The sequence below is a fragment of the Xenopus laevis genome, chromosome 8S, assembly GCF_017654675.1.
Source record: "Xenopus laevis strain J_2021 chromosome 8S, Xenopus_laevis_v10.1, whole genome shotgun sequence".
In the NCBI taxonomy this organism is placed as follows: domain Eukaryota; kingdom Metazoa; phylum Chordata; class Amphibia; order Anura; family Pipidae; genus Xenopus; species Xenopus laevis.
In genome coordinates, this window is record NC_054386.1 from 13,275,230 (window position 1) to 13,300,008 (window position 24,779).

Sequence of the window (24,779 nt, forward strand, 5' to 3'; positions counted from 1 at the left end):
TCAGCCACATTCCTTCATATACTGTATGCATACATTAATCGAACCTAATGCAAGCTTACATACACCCAGATCCAGCCTATTTAAAAGATATAAAATATATATTACCCCTGAAAATATATATCACCCACTGAATTCACCCACTGTGCATTTTGGAAATGTAGGTATGTATTATTATTATTATTATTATTATTATTAACATTATTAACACAGATAACCAACATATCCTGAGGCATTGTACAATAAATGGGCATATACTTTGAATATTCAGATGGACACACAAAATCAACCCATAACTGATACAAGAGGTAAAGAGGGCCCTTCCATACATAAGCAGCACTTTTTTTTCCAATTCAAGAACAATAACTAAAAATCTGACCACTCTATGGACAATGACATTTAGTTTATATACAGTCCTGGCCTGTGTTAAATGTAAAAGGGATGTCTAAGGGGGTTATTTATCAAGGTCCGAATTTATCTCAATATCGGGTGCTATAAACTCCGATCTAACCCGCTCTGGTTTTTAACGCTTATTTATTATAAAATTTTCCCGAAAATTTGCTTTGCGGGAAAAGCTCAGATTTTCACGATTTTTTCGTGAATTATCTCCGAAATCTCTGATTTTTTTTGGAGTTTTCACCCAAAAGCTCCAAAAACATAGTGAAATTGCCCAAAACCCCGACACAACCAAAAATCAATGGGACTGTTCACATTGACTTTTATACAACCTCGCCAGGTTTGAGATGCCGTGTTTTTTTATATTCAGGCTTTTTAGCCATCAGGGTTTAATAAATAACGAAAAATTTGTGATTTTTTTAAAACTCCTATTTTATAAAAAGAATCACGAATTTTTCGGATTTCAGGGAATTTCGGATATTCGGAGCTTAGTAAATAACCCCCAAAGTGTGTATCAGACATGTATAACTTGCTAATATGTCAGCATAACTACTAATATTATTACTAATTACACAACCATCTAAAATGTTACATTAAGGGGCAGATATATTATGGGTCGAATTTCGAGTTCATGGGAGTTTCTAAAAACTCCCATAAACTCCCATAAACTTGAAATTCGAAAATAAAAATGACCAATAAAAATTTATTTAAAAAATCAATTTTTTTTGTTAAAAAAAAACAGGTGAATAGGATTCGAGGCTTTTCACCCAAAAAACTAAGTTAAAAAAATAAATAAATAAAAAAAGTTTAAAAAAGTCCACCAAATTACTCCAAATTGATTGTAGGATGTCACCCATAGGCTAAAACACCAATTTGGCAGGCTTTAGATGGTGAATAGTCGAATTTGAATTCTTAAAGGGCATATTTATGAAGGGTCGAATTTCGAATTGAAAAAACTTCGAAATTCAAATTCAAAAAGACCAACCAAAATTAAGTCAAAGTTTTTTTGGTCAAATAGGTCCGTTTTGGATCGAATAGGTCCATATTCGGCCGAATTTGAATTGTACGAATCAAAGGAATAGTGCATTAGATCGAATTCGATTAGAAGTTTTTCCCAAAAAAAACTTTGATTTTTCAAAGTCTACAAATTGACTCCAAATAGGTTCTAGGAGGTCCCCCATAGGCTAAAACAGCAATTCAGCAGGTTTTAGATGGTGAATGGTGGAAGTCGAATTTTTCAAGAGACAGTACATGATAAATTTCGATATTTGAATTTTCGAATTTTTTTCAAATTCAAATCCAATTTGAACTATTCCCTAGTCGAAGTACACACATTTATTATTAATCTATTAAAGGACCATTATTACTTACACTGCTTCCATTACATGTTTCATAAGTATTAAGCTCTCAAATTGCATCTGATTCATAAGTGTAGGACTGGCCAGATATGGGATGACTTTGACGTAGTTGGCCATCTTAAATATATTGCAATATATGGACAAACAATCCCTGTTTTGTTTAAAGGGTAAGGCATTTTTTAGTAGCAGTATGCACAAAATGTCTCTGTCTTAAATATATTGATAATGGGTTGAGTGCAGAGGACTCTTGTATTTGTCTATATGTATTTTGTGGTCACACCCTCATTACACCCCCGCCTAATGGTTTTAATAATTAGTGGTGAGCACAACTTTCCCTTGTATATATTTATTGAACAATACAGCAGCCCGTTTTCAAATTTACACCAGCCCTCAGCCTCCATCATGAAATGAATAATAATGCGTCCCACCAGCACAGTGCAATCAGGAATCGCGTAGCCGTAGCAGTAATATTTGGGCACATTAGTGAAATGATCTGCCTCTTGGTCTATACTGCTGCCTGTGTGCTGAAGGTGTTAGTAATAGACAAGTACTGGCACATAGTGATACACCTACTTCTTTAGGGCTGAAGTTGTCAATAGACATACTGACGTGCCTGTACAGTAAACTAAAGACGTATGCGAGAGCAGCACTTCACTATGTGCCAGTACGTGTCTATTACTAACATCTTCAGCACACAGGCAGCAGTATAGACCAAGTGGCAGATCATTTCACTAATGTGCCCAAATATTACAGCTATGCAATTCCTTGTTTAAATGAGTTAAATGATGTTAATGGTTCAAAGAATGTCAGTCTGAATGGTCGGCCCTCACACATTTTCACCTCACCAAATCTGGCCCTCGTTGCAAAAAGTTTGACCTACACAGAACGATGTACTCTCTTCACAACTGTGGCTCCTTAAACCATTGCCATCACCTTCAATAACATAGAAGCAATTACTAAATGATCAAATCTGATAGAACATATAATAAAAATCCCAGCACATATAAAATCATGCCAGATTTAATAACTTCTGGGATCCATAACTGGTAGTAGTTTAATTACTATACCGGCATTCAGGGAAACTCCCTTGGTTTGCTAAGCTCAGTCAGTGTGGTCACACCCTAATTGCACCCCCACCTAATGGTTTCAAATTGTTCAGTAGTGAGCATAACTTTCTCTTTCTGCTAAAGCTCAATCAGTGCCAGGAGATGATTGCCCATTATTATTCTACACTCTGATTCACTCATTGGCAGGAACAAACGCAATGGGTGTCTATATGCGCATGCGTTATATCTATCTGAGCATGTATTATTGGGTGTTTTTCCACTGTCAAATGCAAAGAAAAATAAATACCTTGCAGAGAGGTGATAAACGGCGCACACAATGAATAATATTCTAATGGATTATTATGTGATTGTGGCAAATAAAATGGAATAAGTTTTCTTACAATAACTGTTACTCACAGGTTTAGCCGGCAAGCCAAATATTGATCCACATACCTTCCTCTCACCAAGCTCGAAATGTGCTTTTCATCTCTCTGGGATGGATTACAACCAGAAAATAAATGCATGAAGAATGAAGAATGTTGGGGAAATTTCCACTGTGATTTCTGGCTGGAAAGAATGATCGCATTATTCTTTTTTTAAGACCTTAATGTTTGGCCACATACGATGTTTGATATGCTAATGAAGGAACAATAAACTCACGTGACAAAACTGCAGTTCAGGCGTGTCATTTTTACCAAATGCGTGATAGATAAATAACTTTCGAGAAGTTCAGGTAATCTTGAGCTTAGCAAGAAGCTTGATAATGTTATTAGAAGAGCTGACACAATGATTCCATTTCAGTAGGCGTAAGATTTAGCTGATACTCACACAGGAGCCTCTGAAGTGTTGTACTGTGTGGCCTTTTTCAGTCTGTCTCAGGGTCGTGATTTTATTTTTATTTCTGAATTACACTGTTAACACTGCAAATAATTCACTCTACAATATAAAATTTCATTCCTGAACCAGAAAATGTATTTTTTTAGTTGTAATATTGATGTGTAGGTGCATCTCAGGTCATTTTGCCTGGTCATGTGCTTTCAGAAAGAGCCAGCACTAGGATGGAACTGCTTTCTGGCAGGCTGTTGTTTCTCCTACTCAATGTAACTGAATGTGTCGCAGTGGGACCTGGATTTTATTACTGAGTGCTGTTCTTAGATATACCAGGCCCTCCAATTACATAGAGCAGAAAACTGTACTGGGCACAAAACCCTAAGGAGACATACAACAAGAGGAGCATCTGTGAGTTTCAGGAAGCGATGAATATTCACTGTAGTCATTGGCTGTTCTAGCAGTTATTCCTCTGCAGTGGCTAAAAAAAGCTGGCACTGTCAACACTGGCACTGTGTGGCAAACACACATATGTATGGTTACAAATGGGGAAAAGCATAATCATACTTTACAACAGAAGAAAATTATTTATCAAACATATTATACAACACCATGTACCTAGTTTAGTATGTGGAGGAATCCAAAAACTGGAATTGTAATGTTGGTAGTGATGCTTAAGGTAAATAAGGGGTGTGCTAACTTGTGAGGCCTTGATGAAAAAGACTGAATAACTGAACTAGACTACACTTCAGCTGTTCACAGAATAAAACTGGAGTGCCCTCTGCTGGATGTAATATACAAACTTAAATTAACAATGTGCACCATATTATACATTTTATACAGAAAATAATATTAGTTAAAAAAAACCTTTGGAAATTAAGAGGGTTATTTATCAAAGTCCGAATTTATCTCAATGTTTTCTGCTACAAACTCCGACCAAATCTGCTCGTTTTTTTTTACGCTTATTTATTATTAAATTTTCCCGGAAATTTGCTTTGTGGGAAAAAAAATCAGATTTTCATGGATTTTTCTGACTTTTTTCATCTGATTTTCATGATTTTTTCGTAATTTTTACTCTAAAACTTCGGGTATTGCCTGAAACCCAGCGCACCAAAACATCACTCGGACTTCTCCCATTGACTTATATGCAACCTCGACAGGTCAGAGATGCCTGATTTTCAGATTCAGACTTTTCCATCCTCGAGGTTTAATAAATTCTAAAAAATTTGTGATTGTTTTTTTTGCAAATTTTACAGAAAAAAAATCACAAATTTTTCGTGATTTTTACATTTGGAGTTTAGTAAATAACCCCCCTAAAACTATAGTCACTTGGGTCCCACATAGTGAGAACTGTAGCTCAGTGCACACTAAAAACTGTGTCCGGTAGCTGTTTGATCTTGTGTCATACAGTATCTTTAGCAGGAAAAATAACAGCTTTGGCCAACCACAAAACACAGGAAAAAAGTCAAAAGCACATTTTGTTACACTGGTCATTTCTAAAAAATATATTGTGAACGATAAAAAATTTTTGGCAAAATACCAGAAACAACACCTCTAAACTCACTTTAAAGAGGATGTTCACCTTTAAATAAATTTACTTATAGGAGAGGACTCGCACCAGGTTAGGGGCACAGAAGAAGGGTTCGGATTTGTTTCAGGATTCGGCAGAACCCCGAAAAGCAGGGTTCAGGGCATCCCTAGAATAAATGACGGCCAATTAAAATTTGCTTAGAATTAGCCATTCACAAACTTAACTCAAAGGTGAACCACCACTTTAATCTAAAGGCAGCAGTTGACTGGTAAAATAAAAATTCCTCTGGGTTCAGATGGTAGCTTTAATATTGAACATTAAAAGGAGTTCTGGAAAGCATACCTTATGTTTTTCAATAACTTTGTTTCTGTGGTTAAAATACATTGGTATTAGGATCCATGCACTAAAGCAGTCTCCATGACTGATCTATGTTCTGTGGAAAAACAAGGATAAAGCAGCAAGTTTGCAAATTAGTTGTCACAATGATGTCCAAACAAGTCCTCACAACACTTCAGTGGTGGAAACCACTTGTGCAGAGATCAATTACTTGTGTCATGAGAACAAATAAGCATAACCTATATATCTGCATATCCATATAGCTGCACAAACAAATCAATTGAACAGCTACCAACAAATTCCCACTGTACTAATAATTTAAACCCCCAATATGTCTAAAGAATACTAGGGATGCACCGAATCCAGGATTCAGCCAGGATTCTGCCTTTTTCAGCAGGATTCAGATTTGGCAAATCCTTCTGCCTGGCCGAACCGAATCCTAATTTGCATATGTAAATTATGGGTGGGGAGGGACTTTTTGTCACAAAACAAGGATGTAAAAAATGTTTTCCCCTTCCCACTCCTAATTTGCATATGCAATTTAGGATTTGGATTTGGTTCGGTATTCAGCCAAATCTTTCGTGAAAGATTCGGGGGTTCGGCCGAATCCAAAATAGTGGATTTGGTGCATCCCTAAAGAATACACATGAAAAGCTTTGGCTCCACTGCTCCGGATAAGCTCCCTGCCACCTTGATCCACATGGAAGCACACACAGAGGAGCGGAGCAAATGTCAGCCTGAAAACGCAAAATTAATTTTCAGCCCAACCTCCTCTTGCTTTACTGAATGTGTCTGCACTCAAGCGGAAGCTGCACTATTCAGTGCTGATCAACGGAGCTGAGAGCAGTGAAGCCAATGCTCAGTCTGCCCTAGCCCTAAAAACACCACATTTGTATTAGATTTTAATACATGATTGTGCTTGTGTAGATACATGGATCTACATGGAGTACAACACCGGAAACACACTTTTTACATCATACTTTTAACAACACACATTCTTGTTTCCCAAATTAAATCAGATGAATCCAAATCCAAACTACACTACCCGGTATTCCTTTTGCTTGAAAGTAGGCAAAAATTACATCCATTTTCCCTTTCATAGCACTTTCAATATTGTGGTGCTCCACAGAGGTGGTTATGTATTTAACTTCATTATAACTTCACAACACTGAAAGAAAAATAATTCTTAATTATTTGCATTGCTAAAGTTTGGTGATAACTAAATTGTATACAGGTACTCATTCCTGATAACTACATTTCATACAGGTGCTATTTTTTTCTTTAAAATAACTCCCACAGCCAACAATTTTAAGTCTTTTTTCAGAAGTTTTCTAAAGTGATGCTGACATGCATTCTGTCATAAATATGAATGTATTAGTATAATTTTAATAGAAATTATGTAAAAGATCTTTTTGCTTTGCACAAAAATTAAACAGCAAGATGTAAGTTAAATGACATTTGGGGGCAGATTTATCAAGGGTCGAATCTCACAGTGAAAAAAACGTTGAAATTCGACCATCGAATAGGGTAGTCCGACATTCGAAGTCGAAGGATTATTAAGATCGTACTCCGATCGTACGATCGTACTTTGAATCGAACGATTTATACAATTTAATCGTACGATCGTACGATTTTACTTCGACTTCTAAAAACTTAGCCAAATGTTCTAGGAGGTTCCCATAGTCTAACATAGCAATTCGGGAGGTTTAAGGTGGCGAAGTGTCGAAGTCAAAGTTTTTTAAAGAGACAGTACTTAGATTTTCGAATGGTCGAATTTGTGAAGTATTTTCACTTTGATTCAAAGTGGAAGTCTAATTTGTCCTATTCTATGGTCGAAGTACCCAAAAATTACTTCGAAATTCTACGTTTTTTAATTCGAAAATTCACATCGACTCCATATTGTATGGGTATTAAAAACAGTGGGAAAAAAATTATTGGCAGAAAGTTATTACTGCCAGAAAGTAGTTTCATCCTTAAGTGCAGGCACAAGTCACATGACTGGGGGCAGCTGGGAAACTGACAATATGTCTAGCCCCATGTCAGATTTCAAAATTGAATTTAACAAAATGTTTTTTCTCTTTTGGATTTCAGTGCAGAATTCTGCTGAAGCAGCACTATTGTTGCGTTTTGAAAAAAACATGTTTTCCCTTGACAGTATCCCTTTAATGACTTAGAGGTGGGCATTGAAAGTACTGTTTCTATTTTTGTTGATGATACTAAATTGTGCAAAACTATAGGTTTCATGCAGGATGTTGCCACTTTGCAGAGAGATTTGAATAAACTGGAAAAATGGGCAGCAAACTGGAACAGCCAGGAGACACTTTTCCAGGCAACTCCTGCCTGACAGGCATTAGTATGAGTGAGGAAAACACATGATTTTAGGGTACTATTGTTGGTGCTTTTACTCCACAATTGTTGTGCTACTTAAAACACAGCACTTAAAGCTGTGACAGGTGGTATCCATTTATAATGGACAGGAAGCATGTGGGGGTATTGGAGGTGAGCCATAAGCCTTAAAATCTTGAAAATCCTGCTTGAGTAGCTGTCAAGATACACGTGTTTGCAATTTTCAACAATTTTAAGAGTATTTCTTAAATTAGATAACAAGAGGCAGCTAAATAAAGTCAGAGATACTTTTATGGCAGTGACAAATTCTTACCATATATTCAAATGATTTCACCAAGGTGACAGAGACTACGTATCCGGAGCAGCAATTTGCTCATCCACTAAAAAAGACTTTACATATAATCATGTTCAGTTGCATTTACAAATAAAGTGGCAGTTGCACATCCAACTGCAGTTACATGGTATAAAGAAAAACATGGCTGACAACAGATCTAAGAACAGCACTCAATAGTTAAAAGCCAAGTCCCACTGAGACAGGGTTGGCAGTTTTCTATCCAAATTGGACTACTAATTTAAAGCCCAGACGGTTTTGAAAGTACAAACTAGCCAAGGTACAGATTTGGGCTGCTTTTTGGGCCTTTTTTCTTGCCCTAATGTGAAAAGCCTGGGTCTCCCAATGCATGTTGGGTAATGTTGTTTTTGTTTACCAACTGCTAGGTAAGACTACAATACCCAGCATGCAATGGGAGTTACCAGATTTTGGGCTCTGTACCCCAGTCTTCCCGTCACTCTTAAGCATTCTCACATTTTCTGGTGACTTTTCTCAATTTGAGACAATTTTGGGGCAAAAATCTGCTGAAAAGGTTGAACTGTTTTACCAATTTTTATTGAAATTGTATGTGTATTAAGGCCTTATACCTCCAGGGCCCCCCTTGGTCCCATTTTGCTTCATGGAAAATTTTGAAAAAGGCATTTCTTTATATATATTCGTGTATTTTTTAGACTTTTTTTTCACTGCACAATTGTGCTCATTTTGAAGTGACTCTTAGCTAGTTTTGGGCCGGTTCTGTAGCTGACTTTGGCAATCCTGCCATATTGTGTGGTGAGTTTTCCTCTGGAAGCATCCTACTTCCGGTATCCCCTTTTCCCTCACGCCCCCTGGATGCGCGCGCAGCCCTCCTGTCTCGTGCCTGTCCCTATGTTCATCGTCTCAATCCCCTTTCGTCGCTCATTAAACTTTATGAGCGACCATTGCTTTGAAAAGTACAAAATACAACAGCGTCCACTTATACCAAAGTCAGTCCCCAAGCAATAAAGATTAAACAGCGGCTAGACAAAGAACTGACAGACGTTTAAGCCTGCCAATGAACGTGAAATGTTGCTCTAAGCAGGGCAACCCCCCTCCAATCAACGCAGCCCTTTAGGCAGACCAACAATGGACGGCTCATTCTGTTTCGAAATGACAGCAATCACGTCCTATGAGAAATCTAACTTTTTTCGGAGGCGGGGCTTCGCACGGCCAATAGGAACGGCGAGCGCCTGAAATGGTCTGGCTCAGCTGATCTCTTCCAGCGGAGTTGTTTTGAACAGAAAGAGAACTGCAGTAGGAGGAGAGGAGACAAGGGAATAGCGGGACAGAGAGAGGGAGAGTGTGAGGGGAAGGAAAGAGAGCTGCTTTCTTTGGTGCTTTTTAATTGGCTGAACATCAATTGTTCACTCAGCGTTTTAAAGTGGCCTTTCTTTTTCAGTTTCTTTGTTTTTATTCCCGTCACGGATTGGCACACGCCCCCTGTCGGGCAACATTAGCGCCTTCCAATGTTAATATCTGTGTGAGAGAGAGTTCCCCGGGGCTGACCATGAAATCAGCCATCCCTTGGCCAGTGGAACTGGGACTGACGGTGCTGTACTCGGTGCTCTGCTGTGCGCTCTTCCTCGCCACATACGTGCAGCTCTGGCTGCTTTTACACTACAAACAGAAGAGGTTCGGCTACCAGAGCCTCTTGCTGTACCTGTGCCTCCTCTGGGCATCTTTTAGGACCGTTCTCTTCTCCTTTTACCTTAGAAACTGTGCCCAGTCCAATGACCTGCAGCCATTCCCCAGCTGGCTCCTGTATTGCTGCCCCGTGTTCTTGCAGTTCTCCACTTTGTGTCTCCTTAATGTTTATTTTTCGCAGGTAAGTTGCCTTTTTCCCTTTGCTTTTGCCCCATTCACTTGGGGTGACATCACTCTTTAACCTCTTGTTTCCCAGGGTATCTTGCTGAGACTGTAGGGGGAGCAAGCAGCAGGCAGTTTGTCCTGTCTATGACTTCAGTCTCACACCCCCTCCGCCTCCTTTTATTTCTATTGTGTATAATACGTATTTCCAACCAGCTGCTAACGGACTACAGCTCCCAGCAATACTTTGAGTCTCTCATAGGAAACTGTAGTTCAGCATTTCTTGGTCCTTAGTTTTTGGGCTTCAAGTTGGATATAATCTCATGCTAGCCCTGATTTCTGGCATGTCAGCAGCTATGAAATGCTTTTGGGGAACAGTCATGTCCTGGATGGGGTTTGGTGTAGACCGGGCCTTTATTTTGCCCCTTTCCAAGTCTTCTTGTTCACCTTTGGTATAAGGGTCAGGGCACACAGGCAGATTCGGGGAGATTAGTCGCCCAGTGACATCTCTTCTTTAGGGCGATTAATCTCCCCGAACTGCCTTCCCACTGGCTAAAATGTAAATCGCTGGTGGGATGGCACTCGGAGCGATTCGTTTTGCGAAGTTTCCTCATGAGGCAACTTTGAGCGTCTTCGGAAAACAAAACGCTCCAAGTGCCATCCCGCCATCGATTTACATTCTATCCGGCGGGAGGTAGTTCGGGGAGATTACTTGAACCGAAGAAGAGATTTGTCACCGGGCGGTTAATCACCCCGAAATCTAATATTTGAAAGTGTTTGTATTGGTAATAGTCCATAAATCCAGGGGCGTAACTACAGAGGAAGCAGACCCTGCAGCTGCAGGGTGGCCCAGGAGGTATAGGGGCCCCATGAGGACCTAATTCATATACTATTGGTAAACCAGGTCAACCTCTAGACCGGTGATCCCCAACCAGTAGCTTGTGAGCAGCCCCTTGGATGTTGATCCCAGTGGCCTCAAAGCAGATCCTTATTTTTGAATTCCAGGCAAGTTTTGGTTGTAAAAAAAACAGGTACAATGCCAAACAGAGCCTTAATGTAGGTTGAAAATCGACATAGGGGCTACCAAATGGCCAATCACAGCACCTATTTGGCACCCAAGAACATTTTTCATGCAAGTGTTGCTCTAGACATTTTGGGGGCCTGAAAAATAAATTGCTGTGGGGCCCAGTAATATCTAGTTACGCCACTTCAAAAATCCTATTGCTTTTTCCCCAGCACATGATGACTTCAGTGGCACAAGTTCACGAATTTGTACAACCCTTTTTGCTGACTGTATACCTGGATAGCCTTGCACCCCAAATCCTTCCCAAAGAATCCTAAATACAAAGTAATAATAACACATTTTATATTATACTGATTGGAATCTTGGGCCCACAAATTGTGATCGCACTATAATTTATTTAATGTTCAGTTTCAGTGCCGTTTTCCCAGAATTGTTGGGGCTCCATATGGCCCTTAATGGCAACATCACCTTTTATTACAGTATATTTCTATATTTGTGTAATCTCTTATTTCTAACATTGAACTTTCTTTTACAAGACTATATCCTTTTCTATATGCATTTAATTTTGTATAACTTTTATTCATATATTATCAATCCTTTTGAGTGCTCTCCATCAGCCATATACTACCGGCTGCCCTCCAGTTGCTTGTTGTTGGACTGTTAATACTATATATTGTGCAGTGGTGCAGAATATGTTGGCTCTATTTGAGAATGCTATATAGTAGGAGCTTATCTATTTAAATACAACAGCTCTCTGCTTCACTTAGCTTGTGCGTCAAAAAACTTAAAAGTCCTAATTATCACAATTTAAGTGTGTGTTGTTTTCTAGCAGTGATTAAGGGATAAAGAATATTTAGTAATGAAAGTGGATGGACCACGGCACTGATGCCCAGATGGTTTATACCGAATAGCTTAGAGATGCCAAGTGTTTGGCAACAGCTGGAGGGCTTCTTGCACATCCCTAATATACTGATCCTGCATTGGAGCAAACCTTAGTCCTCCCGGTTATTATGTCATCAGCTGATTACATCTTCAGCCGTCTGTATTCTGTTATTGTTGCAGCATTTCAGTCTCCGTTAATCAGCCTCTCCCTTAGCCCAGGTGACTGACTATATATGACCTAAGCCCCCACTTATACAAAGCAGGCTCTTATCCGCAATACTTTGTTTTTGGTGTCAAAGTACAGTTATATGGTATTCTTGTTAAATATAACTTACACATTCTTCAGCAAATTCAGCATTTGAGATAATGTGCACATGTACAGTTCACCTGATGCTGTATTTAGTATCCCTAATTAATTGTTAAACATTTCCAATTTTAGTAAATACAAAGGAGATTATTCCCAGCAAAATGACAATTATATAGTTCATATTTTCTTAATAATTTAATGTAATTAAAGGACAAGGCTATTGTTCCATTCACTAAGCAGTTTCATATCCACCAACAATGAGCGAGACTGGGTTGGTGGGGGGGCTCTGTTATAATTATACAATATTCAAAATGCTAATGGGGTACCAGCACTGTGTCACTGTATGTAGTACATATTAGAATGATAGCTTTCCCTGTCTCCTGCTCTGTTCTGCCTTCCCTCCCTGCAGGGCTGGAACTAGGGGCAGGTAGAGTAGGCGCCCATGGGGGGGGGCACACTTTTAGGGGGAATTTCCTCTCTTTCTTTTTCAAACCCTGATTTGCTTGGCCTTTAATAGTTTTTCAACTTTATAAACCCCCTGTTCCAGACAGAATCACTCCCCAGCTCCCTTTTGGCAGCTGCTGGCACAGGTACATATGTGTGGGCAATATCTTGGCTGCTACTTGCACAGGTAAACAGATGATATGATGGATATTTGGCTGCTGCTGGCACAAGTACATATATGGAGGCAATAGTGTGGATTGTTTGGCTGATGCTGGCACAGGTACAGATTGGGGGCAATATAAGGCTTTGGCAGCTGCTGGCACAGGTACATATTTGTGGGCAATATCTTGGCTGCTACTTGCACAGGTAAACAGATGATATGATGGATATTTGGCTGCTGCTGGCACAAGTACATACATGGAGGCAATAGTGTGTATTTTTTGGCTGATGCTGGCACAGGTACAGATTGGGGGCAATATAAGGCTTTGGCTGCTGCTGGCTCAGGTACATGGGGCATTATGGTGGCTGCTGGCACAGGTACACAGATGTTTGAGGGCAATATGATGGATTTTTGGCTACTGCCGGAACAGATACAAATTGGGCAATATGATGGATTCTTTTGGTTGTCGCTGGCTTAGGTACAGATTTGGGTGAAAATATGATGGATGTTTTGACTTATGCTGGCACAGGTACAGATTGGGGCCTGGGGACAATCTGAGGGATTGACTGCCATTGGCATAGATACAAATGGAGGTAATGGGTGCTGGCACAGGTACAGGGGGCTATATGACTGGTAAGGCGGGAAATGGTAATGCAGGACTGGGTGGGGGGGCACTGATTGAAGCCTTTGCCTAGGGTGCAAAAATACCTTGGCCGGCCCTGCCTCCCTGTGTGTGCCATTCTCTGCTTGCCCAGTGCTGCTTGTGTGTGCCATTCGCTGCTTGCCTAGTGTTGCTTGGGTGTGCCATTCTCAGTTTACCCTAAAATACCTGTGGAATGTAATCCTGTTATGGGTTTGTTCTTGGGGTTATTAGCATTTAGGTGTTTAATCATGTGTTGGGGGTCTGTTGTATTATCCACAGGGGAGGATTTAAGGGTATGTTTTTAACATGACTTCAATTTTTCACATATGAAAATGAGTGATGAGGTATTTCCCTGCAGTGAGCACCAACCATTTGGTTTTTTGGTGTGCTACCACCGTTAATGTGGATATGATCTTAAAAGTCCTTGTGGTAATATGGGTGTGGTTTACAGTGGGTGTGGTTTAAAAGGGGAGTGACCAACACTGACTTCCATTATCGGCCCTCCTCCACATAGGCCAGTAAAATTTTGGCCCTCGGTAGCACAGAACATGGACAGCACTGGGCTAGAAGATGTATTAGAGCTCACTCTATTAAAATCACCAGAAATCATGTCTCTCTACATGCAGACTTTGTGCAAAAGGCAGTTCTTTTGTTTGTACTGGAATCGGTTAAGCAACTCCAAATTGATCCATGGATGTCTCCCATTGACTTAGCAATTCGGCAGGTTTTAGGTGGCGAATAGTCAAATTTAGATTCTTAAAGGGCCAGTGTATGATAAATAGCGAAAATCGAAATTTGAATTTTTATTAAAAAGTCAAATCAAATTTGAATAACTCCCTAGTCGTATTTGACAGTTTTGATAATAAAAAAACTTAAATTCAAATTTAGACTTTGAATTTTCAATTCGACCCTTGATAAATCTGCCCCGTAGAGTTTTTATCTGTTTATGCAGCACCTACAAGTTTATCTATTAGTTAAGTTGAAATCTGATTTGGATTCATCGTACACAGCTTATTACTTACCTGCTATTGTGCCCTACAGCTCTAAATGGCTGCCACCATGGCTACATTGCAGCTTATTTATATAAACTATATCAGTACACAATGTTTAAATGCATAGCAAAACTTTTTTTTTTTGGTGTTACCAGTTCTTTTCACAAATTTCACTCAAAAGCCAATTCAAATTGAGTGCAGACAAATTGAGAATTATATGTAGTGTCTTTTTACAGAGTTACTAGCTTTTTACTAGCGAATGTATTGTACTGAAAGTTAATTTTAAGGCTTTTGTCTGCTTTAAACAAAGAAATTAAAATGTGGATTATCAAATTTTAGAAAGAACCGAAACACAAAAACATTAGAATTGGCAACAGTATTAATATGCTGGTACTGTCCTTCATATATTACCTTTAACCAAGGACCAGTGAACAGAATTAAATAATCTGTTTAGTGGGAAGTACATGTTCAGATTTGTGGGAGTGAAGCAGGCAGGGAGCGGATCCTGGAGGTCAAAAATGCTAGGGCACAGTTAGTTCCCCTTTAATGGCTTCACAGGCTGCAGTTCTGAGTCTCTTGCTATTTTTTTATATCTGAATGGGCATCTGCCAAAGAAAGCCCTCCGCTTATACTCCCTGTATTGTCTGTAGTGGATTGGTTACCATATTGGCAGTCGTATAACTGGAGTAATTGGAGATCATTTGAACTATGTGTAGTAATATTACAACCAACCAATATAAACAATGTTCAGGCAACATTGCATTAACATTGCTTTCTCAGAGTGTTGCATATTCCAATAATTGTGCTAAATGATTTAGGGTATTAGCAACTCAAGGAAGAACTCCAATGTACTCCAGGCCCAAAGATTGCCTTATACATCCATACAAAAACCTTTATGTTTTTCTTCTTTTATTTAGAGTCCTGTCATCCATCCTACAACTTCCCAATGCTCTGATTGTGTAACATTTTGACCCACTGTTTAAAGGAATTGTATAGTGTAAATATAAAAACTGGTTAAATAGACAGGCTGTGCAAAATAAAACATGTTTCTTATATAGTTAGTTAGCCAAAAATGTAATGTATAAAGGCTGGAGTGATTTGATGTATAACATGTCAGTCAGAGCACTACTTTTCAGCTCTCTTGGTTTACACTGACTGGTTGCCCTGGTTACCAGGCAGTAACCAATCAGAGACTTGAGGGGGGCCACATGGGTCATATCTGTTGCTTTTGAATCTGAGCTGAATGCTGAGGATCAATTGCAAACTCACTGAACAGAAATGTACCATGTGGCCCCCCTTCAAGTCGCTGACTAACTCAGAGTTATAGAGCTGAAAAGCAGGAAGTTGGATTCTGTTTTATTAGACATCTGTTCACTCCAGCCTTTATATATTACATATTTGGCTAACTATATTAGAAACATTTTTTATTTTACACAGCCTATCTATTTACACCGTTTTTATTTTCACACTGAACTGTTCCTTTAATATTCCCAGAAAAAGGCAAACATTTACAATATTTAGAATTAAAGGAACAGTAACCTCAAAAAAATAAAGTGTTTTGAAAATATAATGTAGTGTTGCCCTGCATTGGTAAAACTGATGTATATGCTTCAGAAACACTACTATTGTTTATATAAATAAGATGCTGAGTAGCCATGGAGGCAGCCATTCAAGCACAGGATACACCGTAGATAACAGATAAATTTAGAAGTAATCCATTGTAATCCCATTGTAACCACAATGGCTGCTGTGTATCCTGTGCCTTTTCTCCTTTTTCAGATTTAAATGGCTGCCCCCCATGGCTACACATCTGCTTGTTTATAGAAACTATTGTAGAGTTTCTGAAGCAAACACACCAGTTTTATCCGTGCAGGGCAATACAAAGTTATATTTTCATTACTTTAAAACACTTCCATTCTTTAGTGTTACTGTTCCTTTAAGCTGTGGACCACCAGCACTGCACTGTTCAGAGATCTCCAGAAAGCTCTAAATTATAGGAAGGCCACCTACCATAGACTCCATTTTAATCAAATAATTAAAATTTTAAAAATGTTTCCTTTTTTCTCTCTGTAATAATAGAACAGTACCTTGTACTTTATCCCAACTACGGAATAATTAATCCTTATTGGATGCAAAACAATCCTATTGCATTTAACTAATTTTATTCGGTTTATTTTTTTTTTTCTCTTTTGTTCTTCCTCTCTCAGGTTATTTTTAAAGCCAGGTGTTCTCCAGAGTTTAACAAATACAAGTAAGTTCTTCACTATACCTAGAATCAAGCTGAAGTGTTACTATAATCTGAAATGCTTAATGTGTTCATTTCAAGGATATTTACTTTGATTCTTTTTGGTTGTAGAAATCTTTAACATGAGCTTTGATTAAAGGGGATGTGCACCTTCCAAAGGCTTCTTTTAGTTCAGTTGTTTACAGAGTTTTTCCAATTTACTTTCCATCTTTTAGTTTTTTACCATCCTCCCAAAATTGAAGTTTAAAGTTGAAATGTCTCTAGTGTCAGTAAATCAGATGCAGATTCTGAACTATTACAATTTGCTATATTTATTTGATACATTTCTTAGCAGCATCTGTGTAATATTCGCAACTATTGTATCAAATCTAACAGCTGCCTTTAATGAAACTCAGGGATTCTGCTCAGCAGGGACAAAGATAAGAAATGTATCAACTAAATGTATCAATTTAGAACAGTTAAAGGGTATGTGACTAGAGTCCTGCACGGAACCAATTTGTTAAACCCGAACTGGACCCGCAACCCGCATACTTAGCCACTTGGATCCGCTACCCGACCCACAAGTACCTTATCCGCAACCTGCTGACCATCAAGAAACCGTGTGGGCATTGTAAACCGGAAGTGACATCATTAGAAGTAGGCGTGGTCAGAAAAAAGGAGTAAAACTTGCTCTTGAGAAGACCCGCGGCCCAAAAACCCGGAGAACCACGACCCGCATCTATACCCGCTACCGAAACTTCTATCTGTAACCCCCAGGGTACCGCAGGTTTTCTGCGACCCCCTCCTTCCCAGAGCTGCTTTAGAAGGTGAAAATTAAAACTTTACACTTCAATATTAGAAAAACACAACTATAATAAAATAATATTACGACACACAAATATAAGATAGAGAGTAATTGGAAAAAGTCTTGTGAACAATCTGAAACCAACTGAACTGAAAAAAGTGTTTTGAAGGTGAATCCGGGTTAATGGGGGTTTTAACTGATGTTTTAAATGCTCCATAGCTCTATGGCCTGATGTCAGTATAATGATTGACTTTCTCATGTCTCCTTGAAGCAGCTCTGGGGGAAGGGGAATTGTAACTGAATCTGTAATTGTGATTTGGGTAATGTTTTTCTAGAGGAAATGGAACCATTTTTATGTTTTACTAAATAAAAGGATGATTTAAAGGGGTTGTTCACCTTTAAATTAACTTTTAGTATGGTGTAGAGAGGGATATTCTGAAACAATTTGGTTTAAATCTTTTATTATTTGTGGTTTTTGAGACATTTAGCTTTTTATTCAGCAGCTCTCCAGTTTGCAATTTCAAATATCTGGTTGCTAGGATCCAAAATGTATTTATGTAACAAATTGTAAATTATTTGCTGTTTTCTACGTTTCTCCCTGTATCTTTGCAGAACTTCACTTCGTTTGGGATTTTTATTCACATTTATGGCTTTTCTGATTGTCAACCTGTGCTGTGTCCTGATTACTTATGGCAGTTTATCGGCTGACCAGCAAGGATGGATAACCATGACAAGAACGATAGTTAGCGATTGTCTCTTTGTGGCTTGTTCAATTACATTGGCCAAGAACACCTACAAAATTGCAAACTTGTCCCCGGCCAATGTCTACCTAGAATCTAAGGTCTGTATATATGTGAGTTCCTAGTTTAATATAAACATCTGTGATCCTTTTACCTCCACAAGTTTATGCTTATCAGCTATTTAGCTGCAAACAGTCTCTCAAAAAATACTAATCAAATTAAACTGTCCTTCTAAAAAAAAACACAAAGTGGGCAAAGAGTCCTCTTCTTTTTCAGACTTCCTCTGTTGCCTTTTAGGAATCTTACTCCACGTAGAGAATGTGCCATTAACAACCACCCTCTGTACCCAATCCTGTAGCCAGTTTCCTATCCATATGCAAACGACATTAAGCTATCAGACCTTAATTTAGAAAGCTGTCGTTTGTGGGGCACGTTATCAAACACTGGTAAAATCACATCTAATGCTCCGCCACTGTCCAGCATCCTACTTACCTCATCATAAAAAGCAATCCGATTTGTTTGACATGACCTATCCTTCATAGAGCCATGCTGATTGCTGCTCATAGTACAATTCACTGGGACAAAATTTTAAATATGATCTCTTAACAAGTCTTCAAATAATTTGCCCACCACAGATGTCAAACTTACTGACCTGTAATTGCCAGACTGAGATCGTAATCCCTTTTTAAATATTGGAATGACATCATCATTCTCCGATCCATAGGTATCATTCCAGATGAAAATTATATTTCAAACAAACCAGATGAGATAATGAGATTTTACATGTGTTTTTTCCCTTCATCTAGGGCACATCTGGGCATCAAGCAGTTTTAATGGGCTCTGTAATTAGCTTACTCTATATTTTGAGGGCCTGCTACAATTTGGTTGTAATCTCTATATCACCAGAGTATAAGCCAAGCCCTTTTAGTTATGGATGGAATGGTGTCTCTGATCATGTAAGTACTAAATACTATTTTGCCACTGGCTTTAGGCCTACTAACTAAATAATTAAAGGAGATTTAGCACAAATGAAATGTTGTTTATTGTTAAAGACACTGTAATTACACGTTGCAGCAGCCCATCCTCCACACCTGCCTTCAACAATTTTTGGTTCTATAAATGATAATGCAGAAAGTGCCCTCACTGACCAGTAAATGATTATTCTTCTCTGAACCAAAATTCTATTCTTAGTTTTTAAACAGTTCACCGGAAATTAAGATTTTTTTTTTTAAAAAATGACTTTCCATATTCTGTTGTGTAATCCTTTTCTATTATTGAAGTTTAAAGTTTTAATTTTCTTAATTCTTTCTTAAGCAGCTTGAGGGGTGGGCGTTCACCTATTCTGTTAACTGTTCTAAATCGATACATTAGTTTGTACATTTCTTAAATTTTGTTCAGTACAGTCCCTGAGTTTCATTAAAGGGCACCTGTTGCCAAAATATATAATTCCCAATTAAAAGTGCCCACACTCCGGATGGGGTAACAGTAATTTTGTTTGTTTTTCTTTTAAATTGCCTCTGCCAGCTCTAGGACACTCGCACCGGGAGGGAGCTACCGGTGCGAACAGCCATGGTCAGAGCTCATGTGCATAGCATGTTTCTGACATCACACTCATGCACATAATGAGCAAGTTGCAGCATTCTCCCATTATGTGCATGTGTGTGCCCCAACATGGCTGCTCGAACTGGGACCTCCCTCCACCTGCTGGTGGCCTAGCACTGGTGGGGGAGGGGGCTTTTAAAAAAAAAATACTGTTACCCCCCCCAACCAGAATGCAGGCTTTATTAGTCTGCACCTCTGGTTGGGATAATATATTTGGCAACAGGTGCCATTTAAAGGCAGTTGTTATAATAGATAAAATAGACATTATCTTTCCGTTGTGACCATATTTTGGATGGAAACCCCCTATAATTTTCAAACTCTTATAAAACCCAATTTGTTACCATTCACTAGTTGTTTCTCTATACGGGAATGTTGCTTATAGAGTGTTGGGAATTTATGTAGGTGAAAGACTCCTGCGCCTAAAGACAGGAGAGGTTTGTATCATTTAAAGGAACAGTTTAGTATAAAAACTGGGTAAATAGATAGGCTGTGCAAAATAATAAATGTTTCTAATATAGTTAGTTAGCCAAAAATTTAATGTATAAAAGCTGGAGTGAGCGGATGTCTAACATAATAGCCAACACTACTTCCTGCTTTTGAGCTCTCTAACTCGGAGTTAGTCAGTGACTATAAAGGGGCCTGGGACATACATGTTCAGTGAGTTTGCAATTGATCCTCAACATTCAGCTCAGATTCAAAAGCAACAGTTATAAACCCATATGCCCTCCCCTCAAGTCACTGATTGGTAACCAATCAGTGGAAACCAAGTGAGCTGAAAAGCAGGAAGTAGTGGCTAGCTATTATGTTACACATCCAGTCAAATTACATTTTTGGCTAACTAACTAACTATATTGGAAACATTTTTTATTTTGCATGGCCTATCTATTTACCCAGTTTTTAAACTGAACAATTCCTTTAATGCTTCAAATGTGTATCAAATTGAACTCTATTTTCTCTCTTCTTAGGCTGTTACAGAGGATGTGATTGGTCTAGAATATCTGCTGTTTGGAATTCTTATTCTGTTTTGTGAACTGCTGCCAATGGGCTTGATGGTGTATTTCTTCCGTGCAAAAAGGTTAAGCCAAAACCTGGTGGGTGTTTATTTTTGTGTAAAATCTTTCTTTTGAAATCACACCATTTCTACCTTGTCATTTTTCTATGTGTTCTCCTATATAGGAAGCTGCAGGGATGGTGAACAGTCACAGTTTTGGATCCAGGGCATACTTTTTTGATAATCCTCGAAGGTACGATAGTGATGATGACTTGCCAAGGCTTGCTTCTGCAAGAGGAGAGCGAGGAAGGTAATGCTGAACAGAACTAGTGAGGGATTGTCATACTTTGTTGTTTTGCAAGATATCTCTTAAAATAGATGAAATATGCACCATTTTTGTTGTGTTGTAATGCTGTTCTAGTTTTATCCTACACAGTGTTACATAGTTACATAGTTAAATTGTGTTGAAAAAAGACAAAGTCCATCAAGTCCAACCCCTCCAAATGAAAACCCAGCATCCATACACACACCCCTCCCTACTTTCACATAAATTCTATATACCCATATCTATACTCACTATAGAGTTTAGTATCACAATAGCATTTGATAATATGTCTGTCCAAAAAATCATACAAGGCATTAACTAAATCAACATCACCCGGCAATGCATTCCACAACCTCACTGTCCTGACTGTGAAGAACCCTCTACGTTGCTTCAAATGAAAGTTCTTTTCTTCTAGTCTGAAGGGGAGGCCTCTGGTACGGTGATTCACTTTATGGGTAAAAAGGTCCCCTGCTATTTGTCTATAATGTCCTCTAATGTACTTGTTAAGTGTAATCATGTCCCCTTGCAAGCGCCTTTTTTCCAGAGAAAACAACCCCAACCTTGACAGTCTACCCTCATAATTTAACTCTTCCATCCCTCTAACCAGTTTAGTTGCACTTAGTCTCTGCACTCTCTCCAGCTCATTTATATCCCTCTTAAGGACTGGAGTCCAAAACTGCACTGCATACTCCAGATGTGGCCTTACCAGGGACCTATAAAGAGGCATAATTATGTTTTCATCCCTTGAGTTAATGCCCTTTTTTATGCAAGACAGAACTTTATTTGCTTTAGTAGCCACAGAATGACACTGGCCAGAATTAGACAACTTGTTATCTACAAAAACCACAAGATCCTTCTCATTTAAAGAAACTCCCAACACACTGCCATTTAGTGTATAACTTGCATTTATATTATTTTTGCCAAAGTACATAACCTGCATTTATCAACATTGAACCTAATTTTCCAGTTTGCTGCCCAGTTTCCAGTTTAGACAAATCACTCTGCAAAGTGGCAGCATCCTGCATGGAACCTATAGTTCTGCACAATTTAGTATAATCTGTTGTTGATCATCTGTGTTTGTATGCATAAATTCATATTGTCCAAGTGAAGTGTTCATGGGCACAGAGTGTGAAAAGTATGCATTAATGTGCCTTATTTTTTTTTCTGAGCATCAGCCAAAACGCCAGTAACTACTCTGTGGGCAGAGACACACACTGCAATTTGGGGAGATTAGTCGCCCGATGACCAATCTTCTCTTCTTCGGGGCAACTGATCTCCCCGAACTGCCTTCCTGCCGGCTAGAATGAAATTCGCCGTCAGGATGGCATATGGATCGCTTTGTTTTCCGAAGTTGCCTCACAAGGAAACTTCGGAAAACAAAGCGCTCCGAGTGCCATCCCACCGGCAATTTCCATTCTAGCCAGTGGGGAGGCAGTTCGGGAAGATAAGTCGACCCGAAGAAGAGGAGCTTTGTCACTGGGCAACTAATCTCCCCGAATTGCAGCGCGTGTCTCTGCCCTGTATCTGCAAGGTAAATATTTGCCCCTTCTGAGGTAGAACTGATTTGCCCACATAATGCTATACTACTGAATTCTATGCTACTGAATATATGGTTAAAATTATCTTTGCAAACTGGGGCTTGTTCATCAATTAAGTTTATGCAGTGGTCCCCCCCAAGATTTCATTGCTGATGACTGATGGGTTTGAAGGGAAAGGCCCGAGGCAGACATATTCATTCACCCATTGCTTGCGGATGGGACTAGGTTTCGTCTTCAGACTGGTAAAATATTTAAAGCTCAATTCTTGCTTCATGAAAACCCCCTTGGAAAATACCTGTTCATCGAAACCAGGCCCGGACTAGATATCTGTGGATTCCTGCATATGCCAGAGGGGCTGTTGTAAAATTCCACAAACAGGAAAGGGGCGGGGCTGTTAGGGCCTTTGTGTAACAGGATTCGACCATTTTCAGCAGGATTTGGCAGAATCCTTGTGCCTGGCCGAACCGTATCCGAATCCTTAAAATCATGTGACTTTTTGTCACAAAACAAGGAAGTAAGAAAAAAATTCTTTCCCTCCCCCTCACTGATTTGCATATGCAAATTAGGATTCGGTTCGGTATTCGGCCGAATCTTTCATGAAGGATTTGGCCGAATCCAAAATAGTGGATTCGGTACATCCCTAATGGGAGCACCTGCCATCGTATAGAGAAGTAGTGGTGGTGTGCAGGGTCAAGAGTAGTAAACATGATTATGGAAGAATAAGGTAATGAATGACCCCAGTGTTGGACCTTCCCACCTAATGGTCTGTGATTCTCTTTTAATGAGTACAACTTAACAGATTGAGAAAATCAAAGTTAAAACTACAGTAGCAGTAGCGTTAATGGGAACATGCTCATGGTGCATAGAGCGTGTTCCCATTAACGCTAATGCCTACAGTAGTTTTAAATTTGATTTTCTCAATCTGTTAAATTAAAGGAGAAGGAAAGGTTAAAACTAAGTAAGCCTTATCAGAAAGGTCCACCTAAATATACCAGTAAACCCTCAAAGTAGTGCTGCTCTGAGTCCTCTGTTAAAAGAAATACAGCATTTCTTTCCTTCTATTGTGTACACATGGGCTTCTGTATCAGACTTCCTGTTTTCAGTTTAAACCTCCAGGGCAGGGCTTGAGCATGCTCAGTTTGCTCCTCTCCCCCCCCCCCCTCTGCTGTAATCTGAGCCCAGAGCTATAAGTGAGCAGGGAGAGACTCAGGCAGGAAGTGATGTCACACCAAGCTAATACTGCAGCTGCTATCCTAAACAAACAGAGAGATTCTAGAGCTTTTTACTCATGTATGGTAAAACATTCTACAGAATAAATATAGCATTCTAGCTTGCGCTATTGCAGCTAATCTATTAGCAATAAAATGCCTCCGTAGCTTTCCTTCTCCTTTAAGTTTTACTGATTGAAAGAAAAACACGGACCATTAGGTGGGAAGGTGCAACACAATGGTTCATTCTTTTCCTTTTTCTTCCATAGTCATGTACCTGAACCCCAGACCTGATCTAAACCATACCCATCAGTTGTGATTGTTACTTATAACCCTAATGTGCAATACTGATAATATGTAGCACAATAAAATCCATTAATGTTTTCCTTTTTTCCCCCTCTTTTTTTTCAAGTTTGTCTTCTACCCCCAAAACTTCTGCATGGTATGGAGCAATATGTCCAAGTAACGGCTGTGCCCTCTCACCACCTCTGCTCAATGGAACTGCTTCAGGGACTCCTATACTGTTTACATGTGGAGCACAAACACTGGCATAGCTTGTGTTATTCACTGCACCATTAGACTGCACCTTTTCAGCTGTCTATTATAGACAACAGGCAGCTCGTGTTTTTGTTTACGTTTAAAAAAAAAAAAAAAATGACTGCATCGGCACATACAGTACATTCCGTTTCCAAGGCCGCTCAAACCTAGCTTTTGTTACTAATAAGCTCAATTTCGGCACTATTCAAGGCACTGAGGCAGCTGGGTCGGCTCTTGCCTATAAAAGTATACATTATTGCGTATTTGCACCTGTGTGTATCCCTTTAAGAAGCTCTACAAGCACTGGGAACACTTGCAATCCGGCCAATGCAGATGGAGTCAAATCTCGGCAGCTCTCCTCTTG

General features: G+C 39.1%; 1 protein-coding gene and 1 long non-coding RNA gene across 2 annotated transcripts; one reads left to right on the forward strand and one right to left on the reverse strand.

The window, feature by feature from the left end:
* Positions 1-3,892: 3,892 nt before the first annotated feature.
* Positions 3,893-8,477, reverse strand: LOC121397720. The gene is made up of 3 exons (XR_005963862.1): positions 8,152-8,477; positions 5,499-5,589; positions 3,893-4,137 (listed from the first exon to the last, which is right to left on the reverse strand). It is a non-coding gene; the product is annotated as an uncharacterized LOC121397720 (long non-coding RNA).
* Positions 8,478-9,452: 975 nt separating this feature from the next.
* Positions 9,453-24,533, forward strand: gpr137c.S (G protein-coupled receptor 137C S homeolog). Its single transcript, NM_001096030.1, is given in 7 exon segments — positions 9,453-10,012; positions 16,653-16,696; positions 18,087-18,315; positions 19,021-19,170; positions 20,782-20,907; positions 20,993-21,117; positions 24,291-24,533. Coding segments are annotated over 7 exon segments (1,134 nt in total). The 5' UTR covers positions 9,453-9,694; the 3' UTR covers positions 24,433-24,533.
* The last annotated feature ends 246 nt before the right edge of the window (positions 24,534-24,779 follow it).